The sequence below is a fragment of the Triturus cristatus genome, chromosome 8 (assembly GCF_964204655.1).
Source record: "Triturus cristatus chromosome 8, aTriCri1.1, whole genome shotgun sequence".
NCBI classification, from domain to species: domain Eukaryota; kingdom Metazoa; phylum Chordata; class Amphibia; order Caudata; family Salamandridae; genus Triturus; species Triturus cristatus.
The window spans coordinates 219,573,526-219,598,789 of NC_140591.1; the positions used below are offsets into that span (position 1 = coordinate 219,573,526).

A 25,264-nucleotide genomic window follows, 5' to 3' on the forward strand; every position below is an offset into this window, starting at 1 on the left:
AGTGGCTCACCTGTGCAGTGAAGTCTCACCAATGATCATGAACTGACCTCCACAACCGTGCCTGCAAAGTGAATCCAGAGGCTCCCCCCCGACCGCGTCCGGCTTCATTGGATTTGGATTTGTCTTGGGATAGTGCACTGTGGGATAGTTGCAGTAAGGCAAACCGGATGTGCTGGAAAAGTGGGAGCAGCTGCCCCTAGCAAGTTTTAGGACTCGCCTAGCGAAAGCAGCGCGATTCTGCCGAGGGCTTGCGTGTGCGCGTCTGCATGGACAAACATGGCTGCTTTTGCCATTTGTCCATAGCAGACAGCATGCGAGTGTCCGTAGTCCGTGTCCTAGCAACGGGAATGCTTTTTCCTGTGTCACATGAATAAAGCAACCAATAGCCTGCAGGTTGTTGTCAAAGATAGAGCAGTTCATATGCGGACGCCGGGCTTGGCGCTTTACACCATTGCATCGGCAGCGCTTCAGGGCTCGCTGGTGCTCGGCAGTCACAGCTAAAGTCTGCGTGTGTACCACTGTTGCTAGTGTTAGAGCACGGAGTGCGCTGTTTTTACTGCCGCAGGACCTGCATGAGAGGTGGAGAAGTCCGGACTAATAATTACGTATGATCGACTTATTAACCAGCGAGGGAGCTCAGTGGGTTAAATGCGGTCAGGAGTCCGCTAGGGTCCACTCCCTTTGTCATTCTCAAGGTATTGATGCATTGAATACAATTAAAGTTGGAAACTTTCACACCCGTGAATGACAGCACTTAGAAACGACTGCACTGACATGAAGCTCTATTAAAGTGATTGTCTGAGGGTTGACCGTAGATAATTTTGCAGACAACCAAATGGGACTATTTAATAACCCATGTATCAGACTAAATGCAAAATATTAGAATAATGCAAATTGTCAGTGCTGGCTAAAGCTAGACTCTCCGCTTCTAAGCGCTCACGGACATTAGCCGACTCAAAGTGAGAATAATTTGAAAGGGCTGTTAATAACGCAGCCGTGCACGGCCTGGTGCCCCCCCCCTCCCCCCCCCCCCCTCCCCTCACACACACACTGTGGCGGTGACACTCTAGCGATAGGTGGCCTTGAGGCGGGCGGGAGAGAGAGAGGGGGGGTGGGGGTGTGTGTGTGTGTGTGTGTGTGTTAGGGAGAGGCTGTGTGTGTGTGTGTGTGTTAGGGAAAGGCTGTGTGTGTGTGTTAGGGAGAGGCTGTGTGTGTGTGTTTTGGGGGAGCTCCGGTGTGTTGGGCGGGTACAGGAGCGTTAATGGTTCGGTGAGTGTTCTGCACATTCACTCTTCCTCTTTGACTTCCGGTTCACGTTGTCTCAATGTTCTAACCTGATGCTGTCCCCGAGGGCACAGGTTTTACGTACCTTGGCAGAGAAGGCTCGGCGGCGTACCTGGGCAGAGAAGGCTCGGCAGCGTACCTGGGCAGAGAAGGCTCGGCGGCGTGCCTGGGCAGAGAAGGCTCAGCAGCGTACCTGGGCAGAGAAAGCTCAGCAGCGCACCTGGGCAGAGCAGGCTCATCAGTGTACCTGGGCTGGGCAGAGCAGGCTCGGCAGCGTACCTGGGCACAGCTATTGTCTCTCATCTGGGCAGAGTATATAGGCAGAGCTGTTACTTTTTCAGGTGCAGCCTTTTATCCGGGCAGAGCTTTTTGCTCTCAGACTGGGCAGAGCAGGTTTAGGTAAACCTGGGCAAAGCTGGGGAGAAGACCTCGAAGCTGGGGACCCGAATGAAAGTCTCGGCAACGACGCTGAACATTCTGTGATTCTGGGCAAATCACTTAATCTCCCAGTGCCTAACAAAAATTAATGTCCTTCTGTAACGAAACTGGTGCTCATGTAAAGCGCTCGGATACCCGATGTCTCGTGTCTAGTTTGCGCCATATAAACGCCCTTTCAAACCAGCATTACAAATGCAATAGGTCTCGCCTTTTATTAAGTTAAAGCCATTTGCCTTGCTATACAATACCATTAGCAAAGCAAATGGCTTTAACTTAACCAAAGGCGAGACCTGTTGCATTTTCAATGCTTGTTTTCTAAATGTATAGGGAGTGTACAGGAGCCACACCCACCTTCTGGTGCTCTTCACAACATCTCTGGCCATGGGGAAACAAGAAGGGTACTGGACCCGCTATCTGTGACGTGTGAAAACATGAGGCGCTGTACTTGTTCCCTCACCTAACCAGGGTTAAAAAGAGGGCTTGAAGTGTTAGTACTCTGACCACCTCTGCAGCTACAGGGTCACAAAAGCTGCAATAAACCATTTTCCAGGACTGGCCCTGGACTGAACCCTGTTTGTGGCTTCTGATGACATGATTCCAGGTCCATAAGTGCGGTCCCTGATGCAACTTCCAGGCTTGTCCTGCTGGAGGATTTTGAGCTCCGAAAGACGAGACTAAAGGAAGGTTGAAATCTTGAATGGACCCAAGCATGAAAATATCTGCCAGATAAGAGAACTTCGGTGGGAGCGAAATTTGAATTTTCTTGCCAAAACTAAAGGCTTCAGCAGGACCTCATTTTCAAGAGGCCTTCACCAGATATGGCCTGCAGCCTTGCTCCGCTGCGGGATTTTGGCTTCCTTTTTAGAGACCGAAGTATTTGACCTTTACTCCATCTTGGTCAGCCTGAAATCAAGCCTGAGTCCTGGTCAACTGCGAACAGTAACTGCTGATTGCAGATGTTTTGGGGATTTTTGGGTCACTTTTTGCCATAGAAGTATAAAAATGCATATCTCCGGTTTCTCTTATTGAATTTGTCGTTTTGGTGTCCTTTTTCTTATTAAATTTTTCACTATTTTTAAAAATTGTGGGTTTTTATAGTGACCTGTTTTGACTTTTTAATTGTTTTGGTACTGGTAACTTTAAACCATTTTCTTACACCAGGTCACACTGGCTGCATGTTGTACTGCCACCTTGGTTGCTTCATGATCACGTCACTTCTTTGTCCCTCTCAGGTGCTTGCAGTCCTATGTTGCATCTGCTTAAAGTCCCGATAGCACTCCATGTTTGTACTCCCAAATTAAAAGATTTTTTTCTTCCACAATGTTGACTTTTGCTGCACCAGTAGCTTCACCGCTGTAATCTCAATGTTACTGTGGCTACTTTAGTGGTACCTCCAGTCCTGTGGGCCACACTACTTGCCTTCACCCTTTCTGTTAGGCTCGGATCCTGTCGGCTCCATTGCTCCTCAACCCTCACTTTGCTGCTGGATCTTCTTTGTCTCCTACTCCCTGGCCTCTTGCTGTCACTAATACACTAGCCTCCTGCCGAGGGTAGGGTACTTTACCATCCATGGAGCTTTATTTCAGTCAAAATGGCACAGGTGTTGTGCAGTTCGTGAGACCTTTAACTTTGTCCTCCCTTTGACCCTCCTGACTGTTTTAACCTTGTCCTATAGCTGTTTGACCATGACCCACTCACACGCTCCCAGACAGTCTGCTGTACCTTATGCTTTAAAGTGGCACATTTGCATTGTTGTCCAAAGCTTGCATCTGCTCGTCCACGCAGTGGTGTTACTGGGGTCGCCATGCCACGGTTATTTCTTCCAGGATGCTATCTCCCTTTCCGGTGTCCCCTAAGAAAGAGCCCCCATGGGGCATTAGTGGCTTCCATGAGTACAGATTTTCAAACCCAGGTCTGCCGCATTGCCTATCCAGACCTCCTAGCGTTTAATGGAAGAAATTCTTGCTTTGAATTTACCTCTGCTTGTCCTGATACCTTTTTGTAGAACCCCTGTACTTTTAAATGTGGGTAATGTGGTAAGAGATGCAGGGTCCTATGTCTTCCAACATGCTCTTTATTATTACTCTGAATTGCATTTCTTTGACTATCTCAACTTTCATTTGAAAATGTGATCTTTAATGAGACATGCGCTAGTCTTTGTCTATTCTTCTAATTGCTGCTGGGTGTTGTCAAAGACAAAGGCGCTACAAAAGAAACCTAGTATCCACTAGTAACATTACCACAGGTACATAACTGTACTCTGTGGGATCATAGTCTACCTGTACCTTTTCTCATGCACACTGAGATCCCCCTGATGAAGTAATCCTGCCTTTTCAGAGGGCACCGGCACCTTCAGGTCATTGAATAGGATCACCTTTGCTATTAGGTGAACTCATTAACTTCTCGGATTTTCATAATACATTCTGAATTCTACTAGATCGTCACAATAAGAAACATAAAATCATACTTCTGTTGCTGTGTCAGGTGGGTGTTTAATGGTAAGATTTGGTGTTTAATGGTACGATTTATCATGAAGAATTTCTTTTCCCTCTCACAGATTTCACAGACCATTGGCCTGTCTCAAAGTTCAAACGATCAGCAATTTAGTTTAATCTCCTCCATTTTAAAAGCTGTGGAACACAATAACGAGGAGGACACTCCTCTCCAAGATCATAGTGAGTATTGGAGTTTTCTTGCATACTTCTTTTTTTTAATTAACCAATTTGTCTGAGGTTTGTTTATGTGATCCTGGAAGAACATCAATCTCCTGTAAGCCAGCTACAACATAATGTTTAAAGATCTACACTGAATGCCATGTATTTTTCCTAGCTTTTTGTACAAGTTTAAAAAAAAATACTAATTCGACATGTATCATGTGAAATGTGTGATTAGGTTTAATATTACTTGCGCCAAAGGATTCAGTCCCATTTGTTAACTTCTTATGATTATTAAAACTTATTTTTGCTGTAGATGGGGAGGGAAATCTGAAGATGTTTCTTTCAAAAATCAATAGTGATTTCTTGGTTGAGGCGTTTTCGTCTTCCATGGGACATTGTTAGAAAGGTGACAATCCTAATGGAGATGCAACAGAGATTGACTACCAAAATGGTGGCCTCTGGGTTCTTGATTTCAGATTCTAAACCAACATGTACTTTATGGAAGGAGTATGGGAATATGACAAATACCTACATTTCTATTGAGAACTCTCAAAGCTTGTCTATTATTCAGCAGTAGTAAATGCAGTTAGCACCTTTCCAGCATACATGGCGGATATAATAAATTGATATGAGAAAAATGCATGAGCAAACAAGAGTCAGTGGTCGCTATATTTACCACTGCTTTTTGGTACAGGCACAATCCGTGGTGGACCTCATTACACTTCCTGTTTTTTTCCAGCTAATACTTGCCAACTGTTCTAAAGATATCAATGTTGTATTTTTGTGTATTCACAAATTTTGTTAAGTTTTTGTGCATAAATTGTCCAGTTCCTTTAACAAGTACTCTGAACCTTTTGGTGACTTAAATATTATGACTGTGCTACGTTACTAAACATTCTAGATGTTTGCTATGTTGAGCATTTTGGCAAGGCACACTGTCTACTGTTAAATTCCAGTAGATTGTTCTACTAGATGTTTTATTAAATTGATGCCTTGATGTTTACTGAAAGTTTGAGACATTCTGGTGTACCATTGCTTTCCATATTATGTAGTCCTTCTGCATTTGATTCTATGAATTTCTCTTGCCTGATCTGCCCATCTTTACTAGCTCAGTCTTACCCGGACTTGTTTCTTGGTTAATGCATCACTTCCATTCCATTTAAATAACTTTCTTCCATTTATATAGAAATGATTACTACTTTCTACGTTCATGTTATAACTTAATGTTCATTTCTTATAGTGATGAATTCATTAAGTTCTCCCCAGAACTGTGGTGTGCAAATTAACGTAATAAATTGATTTCAAGGACATTCGTTTGAAATATTTACTCATGAATGTTTCTTCTTGCTCAAATAAACAAGAACGGATACTTCTTGGAAGAGAGCACAAATGGAGGCCTTCAAAACCACCAGTCACAAAAATAAAAGTGGGACCTGTCTTAGAACAACACGAACTAAGTGCTATCCAAGAGATTGAATCGCCTAAAAGTGGCAGGCTTTCTTTCACAGGTAAATTGTTTGATAAGGTTTTTGCATTTTGAATTAGAATTCCCTAACAGTTTTGTGATTTGTTTAAAAATAAAATATTGTTTTGGTAAGTAAAAATGTAACTCTGCAGTAAATGTTTAACGTCATTTTTCATAATTTAAACCAATTGAATTTTCAACCTGATGAGACCAACATGATTTGAATGCTTTAATTTCCAAAAAATGCTTTTTGTGCCTTCCCTCAAAAGACTTTGTGGAGCATACATCAATAGAGAGACTTTGTCTGGGTGCAGAGGTGATCACTGTGTAGTTTATTATTCAGAATCAGCTAAGTTCTCACTGGACAGTGAACGCAAAAATGCCAGTCTGTGTTTTATGTGATGTATTAGTTATGGATTTTTTTAATGGTGCCACTTTAATGATCTGAACCATCATACTCCAGGCCACCAGTTGCCATATAATCCAGCATCTGCTGCATAATTTGTAGATTTCATTAAAGAAAGAATTATTTCTAGTTCAGATGGATCAAAGGTACTAAACAAAAGGCACCTATCGTAGTTTTAGGCAGTGCCAGGTCCGGTGCCAAGGTTAATGGGTCACCTTTCAGTGTCCCATTGCTGTGTTAGGATATTAAACCAGTGCTAATGCCATGCTACTGTGCCAAGAAGGCATCAATACGTGTTTAAATGACAAAATAATACTGCTACAGGTTGCGGCGTATAATTTGTTTTTAGGTGAATCATTTTTCAACCACACCGTATAATTTGCTCCCTCACTGCTGCTCTGTTTCAAGGCTTTCTTGCTCTACAGTGCTCTTAGGTGATGAAAAGGACTTCTTATAGTGCCTGCTGTAATGCTAATTTTCTTCTAATTCGCTGTAAAAGCAAGAGGGCTGTTACTGTGGAGCACTTTTCCTCATTATAAATTCTGCTGCAAGTATGTCATTTTTGCAGAGCATTTTTAGTGACAATCATTTTATGACTTTCAGTGTAATGCTCATTACATTTGCACCACTCCGGTTACTTAAGCAAATATAACTACTACAATAGCGATACCAGGTGTTAATGTCCCTTCTTCAGGGAGATGGGTTGGATTGCTCATTCAGCACACCCGAGGCCTATTTTAGGACCCAATGCAAGGATGATTTTCAGCAGAAATTTTAAAATAAATGTTTTATGCCAAAATCATATGCATTATTGTTGCTCTTTGTTCATTAGATCTGCCCTTCCCACAACTGTCCCATACAGACGTCCAGTGTTATAGGAGGTTGCCAGTCACTATGAAATTAAATTGTATTCTGGTAATTTAAAGATAAAATACCAAAGAATACTACTGACCAGTTTGCTGTAAAGAATGCTAACACTAGACAACATTAATTATTGAAGCACATGCACATTTTATAGCGGTAACTCTTGAAAGTAAGAAACATTTGTAATGCGTCCGAGTTAATTTGCTTAGCAAATGCGGGGCATCTTCACGAAACTTGTCTGCATTTGAACACTCTTCACACATTAACTTCACCGGTTACCATATTCTGCATAAATCTTTCACAGGCCGGTTTTGCTTGTGGGATTATTTTTGTTTTCTGGCTGGCACATTTAATATGTACCAATTGTTTCCTCAAACAGGTAGAAAAGATTTGACCAGCAATTCTGGCCAGACTTCCTTCATGTCCTTGGTTTGTGACCCAAGTTACAGCAAAAGCAGCGGCGATGCATCTCACAGTGACATAAACCTTTCCAGGGTCTCAACGAGCACCAAAGACCACAGTTCTGGGGATAGCACCATTAGTAGCAAGAGTAGTGGACTTTCCTGGAGAGAGATGCTGACTCGTGAATCTGGCTCATCTCACAGTACAGGTATTATGCTGATGATACTCAGTGAAGTTCATTATTTTTTATATCATACACAGTTGTGGTGTTCCCAGTCCAATTATGTTTGAAATGTTGAAATATTTATCCTGAACCTTCAAGTTGAACATTTATTGATCTCCAAGTAGCATATCATCTTAAAAATATGTTGTTGTATTACATGATACATGTTTAAACTCGTTCTCTGCCTTTGGTGTTTAATTCATCAACTCGTTGTAGCGGATAAGACTTCATAGCTCTCTGTATAGACTTGTAGTCTTATTTTACATGTGCATACAGCGCTGTTCATGGGGTTACAAAACAGCTCAAGAATTGCCGGCATTTCTGTGGTTGGGTTATACTGAATGTAAATTCATGATTGGAAGAGTGACTAGGGCAATGAAATAGGAGTTTGGATTTAAGATAGGTTTCAAAGATAATGGAGTGGGGGGAGGGGACACAGCACATGTAACTTCAGTATATAAGGATAGTAAATACTTAAAATACAGACAGTGTGAAGAAGGTATTCAGGCATGGGCAATAGACTACAAAATAGAGGAGGTGAAGGGATAGTTGTAGGAAGCTGGGTTTCTGTTGCAGCAACCCCCCCACTTTTTGCCAGATTTCTGATGCACTCTGACTTGATGTGCCCTGGGCCCCTGCCAATCAGGTTCCCAGCACCTGTTTTCTTTCCCAAAACTGTACCTTTGTATCACCAATTGGCACCTCTCAGGCCACCTGTACGTCCCTTGTAAAAGGTACCATGGGTACCAAGGGAACTGTGACCAGGGAAGGCCTCTGAGGGCTGTAGCCCATACTGTGCCACCCTTAGAGGTCCTGTCCCTTAACACAGACACACTGCCATTGCAGGCTGTGTGTTTTGGTGCAGAGAAAAGTGAAGAGTTCACATGGCACACATCCCTGTGTGCCATGATGTTGTGTACCCCTGGGGGAATGTTTATACTCCGAGGTTACTGTGTCCTTAAAGAAGAGTAGTATATGCCTGGTTTGTTGTTTGCACACATCTTTATTGACAATGGCCAAAAAGAAAACAAGTAAAGTCTTCTGTCGTGGGGAAAGTGACTCTGTCCTCAGGCGCCTCCAGGAAGGCTTGCTGGAGCTCTTGGGGTTCCACTCTCCTCAATGCCGACAGGGACCGTTCAAAACAAAAAAAACACTGGTCAGTGGTAGGCTCTCTGGGCTTTTCCTTTTATAGGAAGGGGAGTGTGAGGGATCACCGAGCGCCGCCACCACATGCAACCTGTAATAGAAAGCGGTGCCCACCCTCAGAGTTTTACCTGCTCCCTCCTAGTGATTTGGAGAGCCCCTGTAGATGCCGACGTACCTGCTCCAGCCACACTCCTCCTGGAGAGTGGCGGGCGACACGTGGGGGTGTTGGCCTCCTGACGTAAGTCTGCTCCCTGGCTCCTCCGTTTGGGCTCCAGGACCTCCGGTTCTTCTGGGATCACCCTGCTGCTTCTCTTGTCTCCTCCTTTTCTCGTCGGCTTCACTCCTTGCTCCTCCGGCTTGTGCGCTTCTGTGTCCGTGTTCTTCCTCTTTCTGCTCGGGGTCCTCCTCTGATAGGAAGACAGAGGCCGACGTCACTCCTCCTGGCTCCTCCTCCCGCAGGTTCCAGGAAGAATTAAAGGGGCCTTCTAAGTCCTGCACACGGAGTGGTAACGGGTCAGTATCAGGACAGGTCTCTGGTCCCACTCCCCAGGGGTCCCCCGACACATGCCTACAACCCACTGCCTAATGTATAGGTAAGACACCCGTCTAGCTGGGAGCACTATACCTCTGGTGAGGGTACAGTTGCATGAGCGCTGTACCCCTGCAGTGTTAAAGTCCATTCTTAGACATTGTAAGTGCAGTAAAGCCATAAAGAGTATACGGTCTGGGAGTTTGTCATTACAAACTCCACAGCACTATATTGGCTTTTCTGAATTCTGGGAAGTTTGGTAGCAACCTTCTCAGCATAATAAACCCACACTGATGCCAGTGTGAGATTTATTATACAATTCACTCAGAGGGCATCTTAGAGATGCCCCCTGCAAAACTACCAGCCCCTGACACACCAGCCTGCCACCACGTGATGTGTTTCAGGACTTCTGGGGTGGGAGCCTACGCTCCCTGAGCCCAGAAACAAAGCCTTTCCTTGGCTGATGTGGTCACACCTCCCCAGGCCAGGAAGAGCCATCTGTGGCAGGGGAGATTTAAAGGCCTTGCCGCCTTTGTAACGAGACCCCCAGCCTCTCCTGCTATCAGGAACAGGCCCTCTTTCTGTCTCTCCTCCTCTTCGGCGGGAAGACAGGCGGAAAAAATTAGCACAGCCCAAAAGGTTTGCCAATCTCTGCCAACCCCACCTAACAGGTGGGGGAGGCGAGGTGAAGCCCACTCTTCAGTGCCCGCCATCTTTCAGATGAAAGGTACTCTCCAATCAGAATTAGGAATTGTGCCCTCTCCCCCACGTGGGGTGAGCATACCAAGGCTGTAGTCACCCTAAGGTCAGAAGCATGTTGGCTACTGACCTCAACCCCCTAAAACACCCCCTAAATACAGTATTTGGGGGCAGCCCTGAACCAAGAAGACTGATTCCTGCAACCTACAAAGAAGGACAAAAGAAGACGCCAGCAGAGGAGACTGCAGAGAAGAACTGACTTGGCCCCAGCCCTACCACCCGTCAGCAGTTTCCCGAGATCCTGCTCCAAAAGTCGCCTTGTCCGGCAGCCAGTAACCTCTAGAAACCCTCTGAGAACTGACTGCCTTTCACAAAGACTGGATCTCCTGTGAACAGCAGCTCTGTTCACAAGAATCTCCACAGCAAGGCTCAGAGCCTGTTGAGGACAAAGGAACCGGACGCCTGAAACCACCACTGCACTCGTTGCCCACGGTCTGAGTTAGTGGCCCACTGGTCCCACCGAGGTGTCCCAGCTCTTCAGCATCCACCGTGGATTGACCCCTACAGGACTCCCTGACCTCGCCTGCAGCCTCTGCACCTGCCTAGCTGTCCTGTTCGGTCCCGTCCTCACCGAAGTCTTCCTGGACTGAGCCTGCCGCCAAACTTCAAAACCAGCAACTCCCATTGATAAACAGGGCACCCAACGCCAAAACCGCACCCTCCATCCGGCTGCCCCTGTGCTGTTGTGGGTGTACCTTGTGTGCTATATTGAAATCCCCCTTTGTCCTGAACTTAAGTCCAGGAGATGTTCTCCCACATCCGTGTTCCCTGCTAGTGAGCAGCCACCAACCGGAGGCCCCCTATCCCCCTTTGGATAAAATTGGGGCGCAGCACTCTGCCCCCGGCCGCCTAGTGCCGATGAGGGTGCATTGAGGGTGCAACCTTGACCCTGGGGGAACTTTGGTTCTAACCCCAGAAACCCAACTCCCCCAATAAATTACATACCTGTAAACCCATAACTTCATTTCCTTCCATATGATTTCATTGACTGCTTTTCTTTGAAAAAAGTGTGGTGTTGGTTTGTATAAAACCTTGAAAACTGCAAATGTACAAACACTGAATTACTTACCTCTTCTTTAGGAAATATCTCAGTGTGATATTTAGGCATATCACACTGAGTAAATAAAGTAATTAAAAAATAGTAATCTGAAAAGTAATTCAAACTGTTTTCTAATGAAATGACTTACCAGTAAACCAAATCAACCGCATTCAAACTGCATTCAAATTGTATTTCACTGCATACATTTTGCAAAGTATTATTATACTTACCTGTACCAGACCTGGCCTGGTTCTAGAACATAATATTTAACCAAATAATCATTTTATACAAACAAAATTGGACCGATGCAATTTCGTGCCTTAGTGTGTACAATAAATGCTTAACACTGCCCTCTGATAAAGCCTTACTGCTCCTCCACACTATCTCAGATAGAGAGTAAAGTATTTTCTACTTTTACCTCTGCTTACCTTTGGGGTTCCACTGGACTCTGTGAACACTATACCTTATTTTGGTATAGTATATACAGAGCCAGTTCCTACAATAGTGTTGAAGAGTGTGCAGTGAGAAAACGTATAATCGCTGGAGGGGTTGGTATGGAGGAAGCCCAAAAGTGGTCTAAGTAGCCATATTCCAGGCTAGCCTCTGATTAAGTATGTGATTCTTGCAAAGATTGATATTATTTACATTTTTCATGTCGTATCCTTTAACTCTGGTAATGGCTTTGGCCATTGTGGTTCAGAAATATTGTTAAACCTCTGTTTATATTTTGAAATAGTTAAACCTAAAAACGTACACCATATTTAAACGTTCTTATTGTGAATTTAGCTAGTCATGAAGTAAGTGAAAAAGAAACAAAGTTGAAGTGTATCAAGTGTTCCACATTCAATGGTAAAGAGAGCTCAGAAAGTGGATGTGAGAAAGTGCCCTCTTTCTTGCATGGTAGGCCCCCACTTTTTGCTGAATTGCTTATGTTCTTTGACTGAGTGTGCCCTGGGCTCCTGCTAATTAGGTACCCAGGGCCTATGTTCCTTCTCTAAAACTGCATTGAAGCCTAAACCCAATTGGCATCTCTGGCCACACGTCAATTCCTGGTAAATGGTACCACAGGTACCCAGGGCACTGTGACCAGAGAAGGCCTCTAAGGGCTGCAGCACTTATTGTGCCACCCTCAGACTGCCTTTGCAGACTGAGTGCCTTGGTGCAGAACAAGGTGAAGAGTCGAAATGGCACACAGCCATGCCCACAACCCACTGCCCTGGCATACATCAGTGTGAGAAAGTGCCATCTTTCTTGCATGGTATGCCCCCACGTTTTGCTGAATTGATGAATGTACTTTGACTGAGTGTGCCCTGGACTCCTGCCAATCAGGTGCCCAGGGCCTATGTTCCTTTGCTAAAACCCAAATTGGCAAACCCTGGCCACATGTCAGCCCCTGGTAAATGGTACCCTAGGTACCCAGGGCTTTGTGACCAGGGAAGGCCTCTACGGGCTGCAGCACTTATTGTGCCACCCTTAGAGGCCCTGTACCCTAACACAAAAACACTGCCCTTGCAGGCTGAGTGTCTGGGTACAGGACACAACAGAGAGTCGACATGGCACACATCCCTGTGTGCCATGCCCACAACCTACACTGCCCTGGCATGCATCAGCCACCCCTCTAGCTGGGTTCCCTATACCAGTGGTGTGGGCACATGAGCATGAGCCCTGTGCCCCTACAGTACCCAGGTCCATTCCTGGGCCCTGTAAGTGCAGTCCTGCCATTTAAGAGTATATGGTGCGGGGAGCTCGTCAAACACGAACTCCACAGCACCATGATGGCTCCACTGAAGACTGAGAAGTTTGGTATCAAACTTCTCAGCACATTAAACCCACACTGATGCCAGGGCAGGATTTAATGTACAATGCACAACAGAGGGCATCTTAGAGATGCCCCCTTAACCTAACCTACAATCCACGTCTGGTCTGAGGGGCTGTCTAGGCTGCCACACAGCAGACATGTTGCTGGACCCCTGGGTAGAGAGCCATCCGCTCTCCTGGGCCTGGAACAATGCACATCCTGGGCGAGGTGCTAGGTCTCCTCCCCCAGGATGGGCAGGGGAAGCTCCAAAGGCATGCCGCCTTTGTGAGCTTCCCAGGCCACTCGCTTTACTCAGCAACTGGCCCCTACGGTTCTAAACCCCCACTCTGGCGGGGAGACTGGCCGGAAACCCCAAGGAAGGACAGGGGGTGGCTAGCCTCTGCCAACCCCACCCCTCAGGTGGGGGAGGCGAGGTGAAACACATCCCGGACTCTCGCCATCTAGGCCACTGCGCCTCTCCCACAGGAAAGTGGCAGGATAGGGGGTGTACCCACCCCAGGACAGGGACCCAGTGGTCCCTGCCCTTTACCTACCTGTAACGCCCCTAAATTTAATATTTAGGGGCACCCTGAACCTTCTTTCCTTAGATTCCAGATTCCAAAACAGCAAAGAAGATCAAGAAGAAAGAAGACCTGCTGTGCAGCTGCTAAGACGAGTAGGACACCAACTGCTTTGGCCCAGCCCTACCGGCCTGTCGACCACGAACCTGCTCCTGCTAAATCCCGGCACCTTCTGTGGCCAGCAACCTCCCAAACCCCGGAGGACCTGGCTACCTTGTGACTCTGAGCACCTGGGACTCCCACGAACAGTGGCTCTGCTCAAAGCAAGTATCTAATCCCTGACATCAGCCAGGAACCGCGAACCCTGCACACTCTGCACCTGCCAAGCCTGACCTGTGCTGGAGTGAACAAAGACCCCAAGGACGTCCCCCCAGTGACTGTGACCCCGAATCCGACACCCAAGGACTCACCTCGACGCTCCTGACGACGCCTGCAGCCTCCGAACCAGGGACCACCCCAACCGCGGTCAACAGAGGGTAATATTTCCCGACACCAAAAGGCACCCCGGCGCCCTGCGGCCCCACTGTGCCCAACTCCTGGGTACCTACCTATCCTCCAACTACCCAACTTACCTCTCGAAGTGGTGGTTACACCTAAAGAATCTTTGTCCGCGAGCTTGCAGCCTTTGTTAGTCCATGAGCTTTTCCATTGCAATCCATTGAGCGCCCGAAGGCTCAAAAGCACCGTGCACTCAGCCGCCCGAGTGGCCCTGGCAGTGCAACTTCTACTCCTACCTACTTCCCCATTCGCCCTGAGCAAGTGAACAGGAGCCCAGCTCCCACAGCCGCGTGGCCTGCTAGTCAGCAGCCACCAACCAAGGGCCCGCTGCCTCCCATAGGATAACATTGGGCATAACTCACTCTGCACCCGGCTGCCCCTGTGCCGCTGAAGGTGTAACAACTGTACCTACCTGACCCTGGGAGACCCCTGAGTCTATGCCCAGAACCTTAACTCTGCCGGTCGAGTACTTACCCAAAAACCGATAACTCCGTTTTCTGCCATAGGGTAACATTGACTGGTTTCACTTGAAATTTCTTCCAAAAGTGTGAAGTTTCTAAACTTTAAAATATTCACCTAAAATCAACCGAGTAACAAACGGAAATACTCACCTGCTATTAGGAGAGATCCCAGTGCTGGATCTTGGTGCCCTGCACTGACCCTGAAATGTACTTGCGACCATACTTACCACTAACTCAATTTTCTCCCATAGGAAACTATTGACTGTTTTTCTGTGAAATTTCTTCTGTGTCGATTTTTGCAGACTACAAATATTCTTTAAAAATCGTACCAACTGTGAAAACGTAATTACTTACCTGTTTAAGATAGATGTCCCAGTACTGAGCCTAGGAGCCCAGCACTGGATTACAAAAGTAACGAGAACATACTGTTCGAGGCATATGAGCTGCAGATTACACACTTTTGCATAGATCGCCATCTGGTGTTGGGCTCGGATGTTTGCAGGTTGTTTTTCCTCTTTGGAAAGTCTTTGGCAGTCACGAGATCGGTGACCCCTCCTTTGGCTCATACTGCGCATGGGCTTCGGCTCCATCCTCATTGTTTTTTTCCGCCATCGGGTTCGGATGTAATCTTCGCGCTCCGGTTCCGAACAGCTTCCAGTTCGACGATCGACGCGTAATCCTCACGCACATCGCGGTATTGTTTCGATCGCGATCTCCCCACTCGACGCGCCTTCTCATCGGCACAGACCTTCGGTTCCAGTCGACGGCGGCTTTCGAGCCTAACCAAGCTCCGGTCCCGGCTCATGGAAAGGACGCCATTTAAAAAGTGCCCTCGATGTGGGTCCAGATTTCCCCACACCGATCTTCACCAGGTATGCAACCTCTGCCTCTCCCCTGAACACGAGGCTCGAGACTGTCCGGCGTGTAAGTCTTTTCGATCCAAAAAGACTATTCGGGACTGCAGAGCCAGAAGAACAATGGCACACTCCTCGACGTCCATTCCAGTCGACCTCTTCGGAGACGACATCGAAGATCCAGAGCAGCGTCGCACCGAAGAGGACCTCGTCAGCGCTTCCGAGGCCGACGAATCAGATGTGTAGGACATCACTCCGGCACAGAGGGTCATGAGTACTAATCTATATCATGATATAGGGGATGTGCCCCAGGACCCTACCTCTACAGGAATCTCCAGACCCTTGGGGCAACTACAATAACCCCGATATCCCTGACGTCCCACAAGATGACCTTTACCCCTCCAGGCCATCTCCACCGGAGGACTCACTAGGGTTCCACCATCTACTCCAGAGGGCGGCACACTATCACGGGGTGGACTTGCACACTGACCCCGTGGAGGAGGATTTCCTCCTCGACACATTTGATACCACACATAGGTCTACTTCCATATTACCTATGCTTAAAGAGGTGGTGAAACACGCGCCAGAGGTTTTTAAAGACCCCGTTAGGGCCAGGGTCATTAACCCGCGTATAGATAAAAAATACAAAGCTGCCCCCACAGATCCCTCCTACATCAGGGGGACAGCGACACTGGATTCCCTAGTGGTGTCTACTGCACGGAAAAGAGCAAATTCACAGGCATCAGGCGAAGCACCACCACCTGACAAAGTGTCAAAGCTCCTAGAAGCATCTGGAAAACGCACTGCGTCACAGGCAGCCAATATATGGCGTATCGCGAACACCCAAGCGCTGTTGGCCAGATATGATCGGGCACATTATGATGAGCTAGAAAGCATCATGCACCATCTCCCTGAAAAATATAAAGCTAGGGCCAACACATTATTTCAAGAGGGTAAAACTATCACTAACACCTCTATATGTTGTGCTTTAGATGCAGCAGACACAGCCTCCAGGGCAGTTAATACTAGCGTCCTCCTCCGTCGCCATGCTTGGTTGAGAATATCCGGTTCTAAACCGGAGGTACAAGCCTCCATCCTTAATCACCCTTTTGACCAGGAACACCTATTTGGACCAAAGGTGGATGAGGCTCTAGAAAAGATGAAGAAGGACACAGACACGGTGAAGTCCATGGGGGGGGCCTTACAGTCACATACTCCTAGACGCTCCTTTCGCCGCTCTTCCTTTCGAAGTACATCTAGAGGCTACTTCTCAGCCAACGCGTCCACTTCCTATAAATCCCCCACTCCGTCCACCTTCACAAAGGGATATCAAGGAGGCGGCTATAGGGGTAACAACAATAAGGGCAGAGGCAAAACATATACCGCCCGCTCTGCCACACCTCCTACCCAATGACTTCCCCCCCCCCCCCCCCCCACTCCCCCCCAGACCATTCCACTCCGGTCGGGGGCAGGCTTCAAGATTTCCTTCCGGTCTGGGAGACCATCACCTCAGACAAATGGGTAACACAAATAATTCGATCAGGCTACTGCCTAGAATTAAAATCTACCCCCCCCAAACATTCCACCCAGACAGCGCCCCTTGTCACAAGAACATTTAATGTTGCTGAAACAGGAGGTAATCTCCCTTCTACAAAAGCAGGCAATAGAATACGTTCCTGCCAAACAGCAAAATATGGGAGTCTACTCCCTATATTTTCTCATACCAAAAAGGGACGAGACCCTACGACCCATCCTGGATCTCCGGCCCCTAAACACATACATAAACTCAGAACATTTTCACATGGTAACACTTCAACAGGTACTTCCACGCCTCTCTCAAAACGACTTCCTCACAACTCTGGACCTAAAGAACGCGTACTTCCACATTCCAGTGCACTACGCGCACAGAAAGTACCTCAGATTTGTAGTGGACGGACAACACTACCAATTCAAAGTGCTCCCATTCGGAGTCACAACAGCACCACGGGTATTCACCAAGTGCCTAGCAGTGGTGGCAGCACACTTGAGAAGACAACACATTCACGTCTTCCCGTACCTAGACGACTGGCTGATAAAAGCCAGTTCATACAATCAGTGTGTACAACACACCTCCACCACAATCAAATTACTTCACCAACTGGGCTTCACCGTAAATCACAAAGTCCCAGCTGCAACCATCCCACATACAGCAATACCTCGGTGCCACCATAAACACCTCAAAAGCGCTAGCCTACCCCAATCCAGCCAGGATAGCAAATATTCGGGCTTCACGAGCAAAATTCATAGCACAACACTCACTTCCAGCTCGAGTGTTCATGCAACTATTAGGGATGATGGCCTCTTGCATTTTCATAGTACCACACGCAAGACTTCAGATGCGTCCTCTCCAAGAGTGCTTAGCACACCAGTGGAACCAGGCCCAGGGTCAACTGACAGATCTGGCGTTGGTAGACGGTCGCACCCATCGCTCTCTGCAGTGGTTGAACACCACAAACCTTTCCAAAGGCCGACCGTTCCTGGACCCGGTTCCTCAGATAGTTCTGACAACGGACGCATCGCTCTCCGGCTGGGGAGCTCATCTATTACATCTCACCATGCAGGGCACATGGACACCTCAATAAAAGTTACTCCATATCAACCATCTGGAGTTACTAGCAATCTTCTTAGCCCTCAAATCTTTTCAAACACAGATTTCAGGCAAGGCAGCCCTCATTCGCACAGACATGACAGCCATGTATTATATCCAGAAACAAGGCGGCACAAACTCTCCACAGCTATCTCAGTTAGCACAGAGCATATGGAGATGGGCAATACCCCACAAAATCTTTCTCCTAGCTCAACATGTCCCAGGAGTTCAAAACACCATGGCAGATCTGCTCAGCAGACAAACCCAACAAATCCAGGAGTGGGAACTTCACCCACAGGTTCTTCGTCCGTTCTTTCAAATATGGGGGCATCCACAAATAGACCTCTTTGCCACCCACAAACGCAAAATGCCCAAGCTTCGCCGCCAGATACCCACACCCATTATCCAAAGGAAATGCGATATGGATGAACTGGTCAGGCAGATTTGCGTACGCTTTTCCACCTCTCCCACTTATTCCACTAGTGGTGCGCAAACGACATCAACACTCCCTCACTCTAATCCTAGTAGCTCCTACGTGGGCCAGACAACCATGGTACACCACACTGCTGGAACTTTCTGTAGTACCACACCAAAAACTACACCTCTCACCATGCCTTTTAACCCACAACCATGGAGAGATCAGACACCCGGACCCAGCTCAGCTCAACCTTGCGATCTGGCTCCTGAAATCCTAGAGTTCGGGTACCTAAATCTTCCCCCTGACTGTATGGATGTCATTAGAGAAGCTAGACGGCCTACCACTAGAGCATGCTATGCTGCCAAGTGGAAACGCTTTGTTGTCTATTGCCATAACAACACCATTAATCCCCTGAACGTGTCCATTCAACACATCATAGGCTACTTGCTCCACCTACAAAGGTGCGATCTAGCCTATACGTCCATTCGACTACATCTCGCAGCTATTGCAGCTTACCTACAAAACAGGCAACATCTATCACTCTTTAGAGTACCTGCCATTAAAGCCTTCATGGAAGGCCTAAAAAGAATAATTCCCCCCAGAGTACCACCCTCACCTGTGTGGAATTTAAACATCGTTCTCACAAGGCTAACGGGTCCTCCTTTCTAACCCATACACAAATGCGAACTGCAATTCCTAACGTGGAAGACAGCATTCCTTGCAGCCATCACTTCCCTTAGGAGGGTCAGCGAGATACAAGCATTTACCATACAAGAACCTTTTCTTCAAATGCACCATAACAAAGTGGTTCTCCGTACCAACCCAAAATTCCTACCTAAAGTCATTTCCCCTTTTCACCTAAACCAATCAGTAGAACTACCAGTATTCTTCTCGCAAACACAAACTGTTGCAGAAAGAGCTCTGCACACTCTAGATGTCAAACGAGCCTTACTCTACTACATCGAGAGAACACAACCTTTCCGTAAGACCAAACAACTGTTTGTCTCTTTCTCCCTACCATACAAAGGCAACCCCATCTCAAAATCAGGGATAGCTCGGTGGATTGTAAAATGCATTCAAGTTTGCTACCACAAAGCAAAACGAACACTATCTGTTCCCCCTAAAGCCCATTCTACAAGAAAAATAGGGGCTTCCATGGCATTCTTAGGGAACATTCCATTAGATGATATCTGCAAAGCAGCTACATGGTCAACACCGCACACTTTCACCAAACACTATTGTGTAGATGTGCAAACTAAGCAACAAGCTAGTGTGGGCCAGGCTGTACTAAAAACATTATTTCAAACCACTGCAACAGATACCGGTGGTCGCCGCTAAGGTTGGCAACTGCTGTATAGTCTATGCAAAAGTGTGTAATCTGCAGCTCATATGCCTCGAACGGAATATGCTACTTACCAGTATGCATCTGTTCTTGGCATGTAGAGCTGCAGATCTACACACGCCCCCCCCCCCCCCCCCCCCCCACCTGTATCTGTTCCAGCTTGTCTTATTTAGACACACACACATGGGTTTCTTCTCTGTTACTACTACGCTCCATCTTTCCCTGCTGGCGAAAAACAATCTGAGGATGGAGCCGAAGCCCAAGCGCAGTATGAGCCAAAGGAGGAGTCACCGATCTCGTGACTTCCAAAGACTTTCCAAGAGGAATAACAAACTGCAAACATCCGAGCCCAACACCAGATGGCGATCTATGCAAAAGTGTGTAGATCTGCAGCTCTACATGCCAAGAACAGATGCATACTGGTAAGTAGCATATTCCTTACCTGTAACTTGAATTTTCTTCCATAGGAAACAATTGACTGTTTTTCTGTGAAATTTCTTGTCGATTTTGCAAACTTATAAATATTCGTTACAAATCGCCTGTATACCTTAAACGCAGTTTCTCAACTGCTTACAGGTGGTACACTCGTGCTGGATCCGGGATCCAACACTGACCTAGAAAAAGTAACCATAACCCTACTTACCTGCTAAATGAATTTCCTCCCATAGGATAACATTGGTAAGTTGATTAGAAAAAGTTTCGAAGTGTCCACTTTTAAAATAGCAAAATATTGCTTAAAAATCACAACAGTAACTAAAACGTATTTACTCAGTTGTTTCCAAGAACTGTCCCACGACTGAATCTAGAATCCAGTCATGGAGTTAGAAAAGTAATCCTGAAAGTAATAAATTGCATATAACTTAACATTCCCATTGAGCTCAATGTATTATTTTGTTGCATATTGCAACAAACTCTAACTATTGCATTCCAAGTCAAGTACCTTTTGCAAAGTATTTATCTAAAGCATCTCATTCTGAGAAAGTATTATTTTGAGACCTGTTGTTGGTTCTAAAATAAAACAACCATATATTTTTATATACAGACCATTGGCCTGGAGTTCAGTTCTTGAGTGTGTGAGACCATTTGCTGACTGAGTGTGTACAACAAATGCTTTACACTGTCCTCTGATACTGCCTTACTGCTCGACCAAGCTACCACTTTAGAGAGTACGGTTATATTTAACTTTAGCCTCTGCCAAACCTCTGAGGGCTGTGTACTCTGTACACACTGTACCTATTTGGGAACAGTATTTACAGAGCCACTTTCCTACAATCAGTCACCCCTCTAGCTGGGTGCCCTATGCCAGTGGTGAGGCTACAGGTGCATGAGCCCTGTACCCAAATCCATTCCAGGGCACTGTAAGGGCAGTGCTGCCATTAAAGAGTATATGGTGCTGGGAGTTTATCATTACGAACTCCACAGCACCATTATGGCTAGACTGAAGACTGGGAAGTTTGGTATCACACTTCTCAGCACATTGAACCCACACTGATGCCAGTGTGGGATTTAATGTAAAATGCACAACAGAGGGCATCTTAGACTGCCACCACCAGACAAGTTCCTGGACCTCTGAAGAGAGCCCTCTGCTCCTGGGGTCCTGAAACAATGCACATCCTGGGACGAGGTGCCAAGCCTCCTCCCATAGGATGGGCAGGGTTCACGAAGGAGAAGCTTCATAGGCATGCCGCCTTTGTGAGCCTCTCCAGACCAATTGCTGCTTTCAGCAACTGGTCCCCACTGGTTTCCCCCCCCCCACCCCCCCACCCCCCCCCACACTTGGGCGGGAGAACCGGTGGACAAAAACAAGTGAGGAAAGGAGGTGTGCCCACCTCTGCCAACTCCACCCCTTAGGTGGGGGAGGCGAGGTGAAGCACAACCTCGATTCCCCCGCCAGCTTGAGGATGGGGGGACCCAGCCAACCAGGGACAGGCTCCTGCCCCCCTCCCACAGGAGAGTGGCAGAATAGGGGGTGTACCCACCCCAGGGAACGGACCCATTGATCCCTGCCCTTTACCTACCTGTAACACCCCTAAATTTAGTATTTAGGGGGCACCCTGAACCTTGCTTCCTCAGATTAGAAACCACAAGAAAAGAAGATTAAGAAGGACAGACGAGCCGTGCAGAGCTAACACGAGGACGACGCCCACTGACTTGGCCCCAGCCCTACAGGCCTGTCTCCCCTCGAACCTGCTCCTGCGAAATACCGGCGTGTCCTGCAGGCAGCAACCTCACAAACCCGGAAGACCTGCCTGCCTTCACTTCAAGGACTCTATCTCCCAAGAACACCGGACGTGTTTAAACTACAGCTTCTGGTGCCAGCCAGAGACCGCGAATCCAGCACACTCTGCATCCGCCGGCCTGGGCTCGAGTGAACCAGCACCACGAGGAGGTCCCCCCGGCGATCCTGACCCGAGATCCGGCAACCCCTGACCTGCCTCAAGCCTCCAGTTGACGCCTGCAGCCTCAAACCAGAAAAGTTCAGTACTTGAGTGTGTGAATTAATTTGCTGACTGAGTGATTACATCAAATGCTTAACACTGTCCTCTGATACTGCCTTACTGCTCGACCAAGCTACCACTTTGGGGAGTAAGGTTCTATCTAACTCTAGCCTCTGCCTGCCTCTGGAGACCCTTGGACTCCATACACACTGTACCTCACTTTGGTGCAGTATATATAGAGCCAGTTCCTTACAGTGGAATAGCGCACACAGAGGCGGGCAGACCTTTTTCTATATGAAGAGTGATGACTTGAGTTTGCAGTCCTGTCACTAAAGCAGCGTTCTAATGCTTTTCTTTCTTGGATTATCATTTAAGCAAGATTCAAATCAACATCCTCACACGACTGTATTTAATCTGACCTATTACTACATGTGATCTAATTTTCCCAAACCTATTGTGAAATTTATACTAAAGAATAGCAAAAGCTGGTCCTGATTGTTGTACATTTCTACGTTGACTCCCATTACCAAATATAGAGAACCCTATTGCATTCTACAACTATATTATGAAAGTTCCATGGCCTTTTAAAATGTGAGTGCAGTGGACGGGCACTGCATATCTCTTTTGTTCCTTTACGTTTTGCTTGTCTCATCCTTCTAGTCCTCCTTTTCCACCTACCATCCAGGGCTGAAAATTGCACTGCAATTTATTCTTTTAAGGTTGCCTGACCATGGCATCTTTACTGATACTCCTAAACCACCAGCTACCATGCCCCATGATCTAAGAATACCCAGCCATGTACTCATTCTTATTTAGAGCTTTGTTTTTTTTTCCTTTTAGGAATTAGAATGTCTTTCTTGGCCATATGATTGGTCTCTTTGTCCTTCTGTGGACATGGCCTTCAGTACTAAAGGCATTACTCCAGAAGAGTTCTCACTAAGTAAGCTCTTTGAACATTGAGGCAATCTGTTTCAAATCTGCCTACTTGGAAAATAGCAAATATCACTCTTAAAATATATTCCCCATGCCATCAACATGACTCTGGATTGCAAGTCCTCTTTCTAAAATAATAAATGTGGGATTTTGTTTTCTCTAAACTATGCCCTTTACGAATTATTGCAGCCAATATCCAACCCTGCTGCCAGATTGGACAGGAACTAACATCCCCCCCCCCCCCCCCCCCCCCCGGTAGTACTACCACACCTCCATAGCCTCTACAAACACTGAAATGTTGCCAGCCCCTTGGCAACGTGGGTTTATTAGAGACAGTATATTGTATCTCCCACTCAAAGCAGCAACAACGTAATTACCCATACATATAAGAGCGAACTTTGCTAGCATACAAGAGAGCAAACTACTCCACTGTTGCAGAGAGCTCGATTACTGTAAAAATGAAGCATAGCAGCACAAAGGAAGACCGCACGTTTTCTACAGATATAGGGCATATTTACAAGCCCCTTTCGCCATCACAACATCAATTTCTGATAGATACATCTACCTGTGGATTCCTCACCTTATGACTATTCCCTGCACCAGCATTCTGCAGAATTTTTTCCTAGCTCTCCATGCTGACGAGGATGTCTGCTCCGCTCGCGACGCATGATGTCACCGGAGCCATAAGAGAGCCTCGTCGGCGTGATGTCAGTTCCCTTTTTTCCATGCCATCGACGCATAACGTTTTTCTAGCACTCTCCATATTTGTGGAGTTACTTTGTTGTTTCTTCTGCTTTAACTGTTGCTAGAAGTGATGTCGTCTTCGAGGAAGTCTGGTTTTAAGCCCTGTAGGGAATGTGGGGGGTCACATGTCCATCACTGACCCCCATGACAATTGTTTATGGTGCTTATTGTCTGAACACGACGTGGAGGACTGTTCCTGTTGCAAGAAAATGAATCCTAAAGCACTTAAAGAACGGGAAGCGAAGTTGTTTCTGGCCAAGGCGAAGAAAGAAGGTAGAGGGTCTTAGCGTGATAAGTCAAAGTCATCGACTTCGCGTACGTCGAATTCGAGAAATCGCAAGAAAAAGAGAAGACCTGGATCTCTGCGCCGCTCGACGAAGGGTAAGGCTTCGATATCTCCTTCACCTGCTCCTCAATGTTGCCGTAAGGACTTTGTATCTCCTTCGCCCTCTCCTTCTCCTCATGCGACTCCGGAGAAGTCTCCTTTTCCTAGAGGCACTCCGGCACAGTCTCTGGCGCTGAGTAATTCACCAGCTTCTGACACCGAGCCGGTTCAGGATGTTCCATCTTTTCCTGTGCCTGAGATTGAACCAGTGGATTCGGCAGTGGAGCTGATCATTCTGACTTCGGGCACTCCTCGTTTGAATACTGGCTCGAATCCATATCCACAATTCCTGGCTCCAGGGGCGGATCCATTGCATTTTTTAAATGCTATGTATGGAGTTTTTCAAAGGGCGGCTTTCCCATCCGGAACACCTTCTGGTCCCGTGGGTCAGCTGGCATTCAACATGGGCATGCCCCAACACTGTTCCCAGGCACCCTTCATGCCGTTAATGCTGATGGCGCCGTCATGGCAATTTCCGGCCCCGAGACTCTCAACGCCATTGATAGAATATTCGGCGCTGTCTGGAGAGACTTCCTCTTGGCCTCGTGTGGATCTCGGTCCTCCATCGGAGCCTCCCTCGACGTGGGCTCCGGAGCAGTCTGTGCCACGTACGATGCCACCGACGCAGTGTCCGCGGATTTGTTCACGGAGAGAGGCTTTTAGAAGAGGAGCAGTAACGTAGAGAGGAAGTAGAGGAGGGCGAGTTGGAAGAGTCTCTGGATGAATTCGAGGGAATTCAGGAGGCGAGTGGTTTAGATACCTCTCCAGAGTGGGAACTCTCTTCTACAAGGGCTTCACCTTCTCAAGAGGTAGCTCCCTACCATTTGGTAGTAAGGAAAGCTGCGGAGCTTTTGGATTTGCAGTTACCTACTGCTGAATATAAACCAAATTTGTTGACCAAGGTTTTGCATTCACCTTCCTCCATAGTTGAGCCTGTGTTACCCTTTAATGAAGCTTTGTTGGATCCTATCATC

At 47.0% G+C, this 25,264-nt stretch overlaps 1 protein-coding gene across 3 annotated transcripts in view; it reads left to right on the plus strand.

Annotated features, from left to right (window-relative positions):
- Positions 1–25,264, plus strand: part of CEP295 (centrosomal protein 295) — a 510,218-nt gene that overhangs the window by 161,635 nt on the left and 323,319 nt on the right. For all 3 annotated transcript variants that reach the window (XM_085621392.1, XM_085621393.1, XM_085621394.1), the window contains 3 exons: positions 4,280–4,397; positions 5,741–5,887; positions 7,494–7,724. In XM_085621392.1, coding sequence (XP_085477518.1) covers positions 4,280–4,397; positions 5,741–5,887; positions 7,494–7,724 — 496 coding nt within the window. The remainder of the gene's footprint in view (positions 1–4,279; positions 4,398–5,740; positions 5,888–7,493; positions 7,725–25,264) is intronic.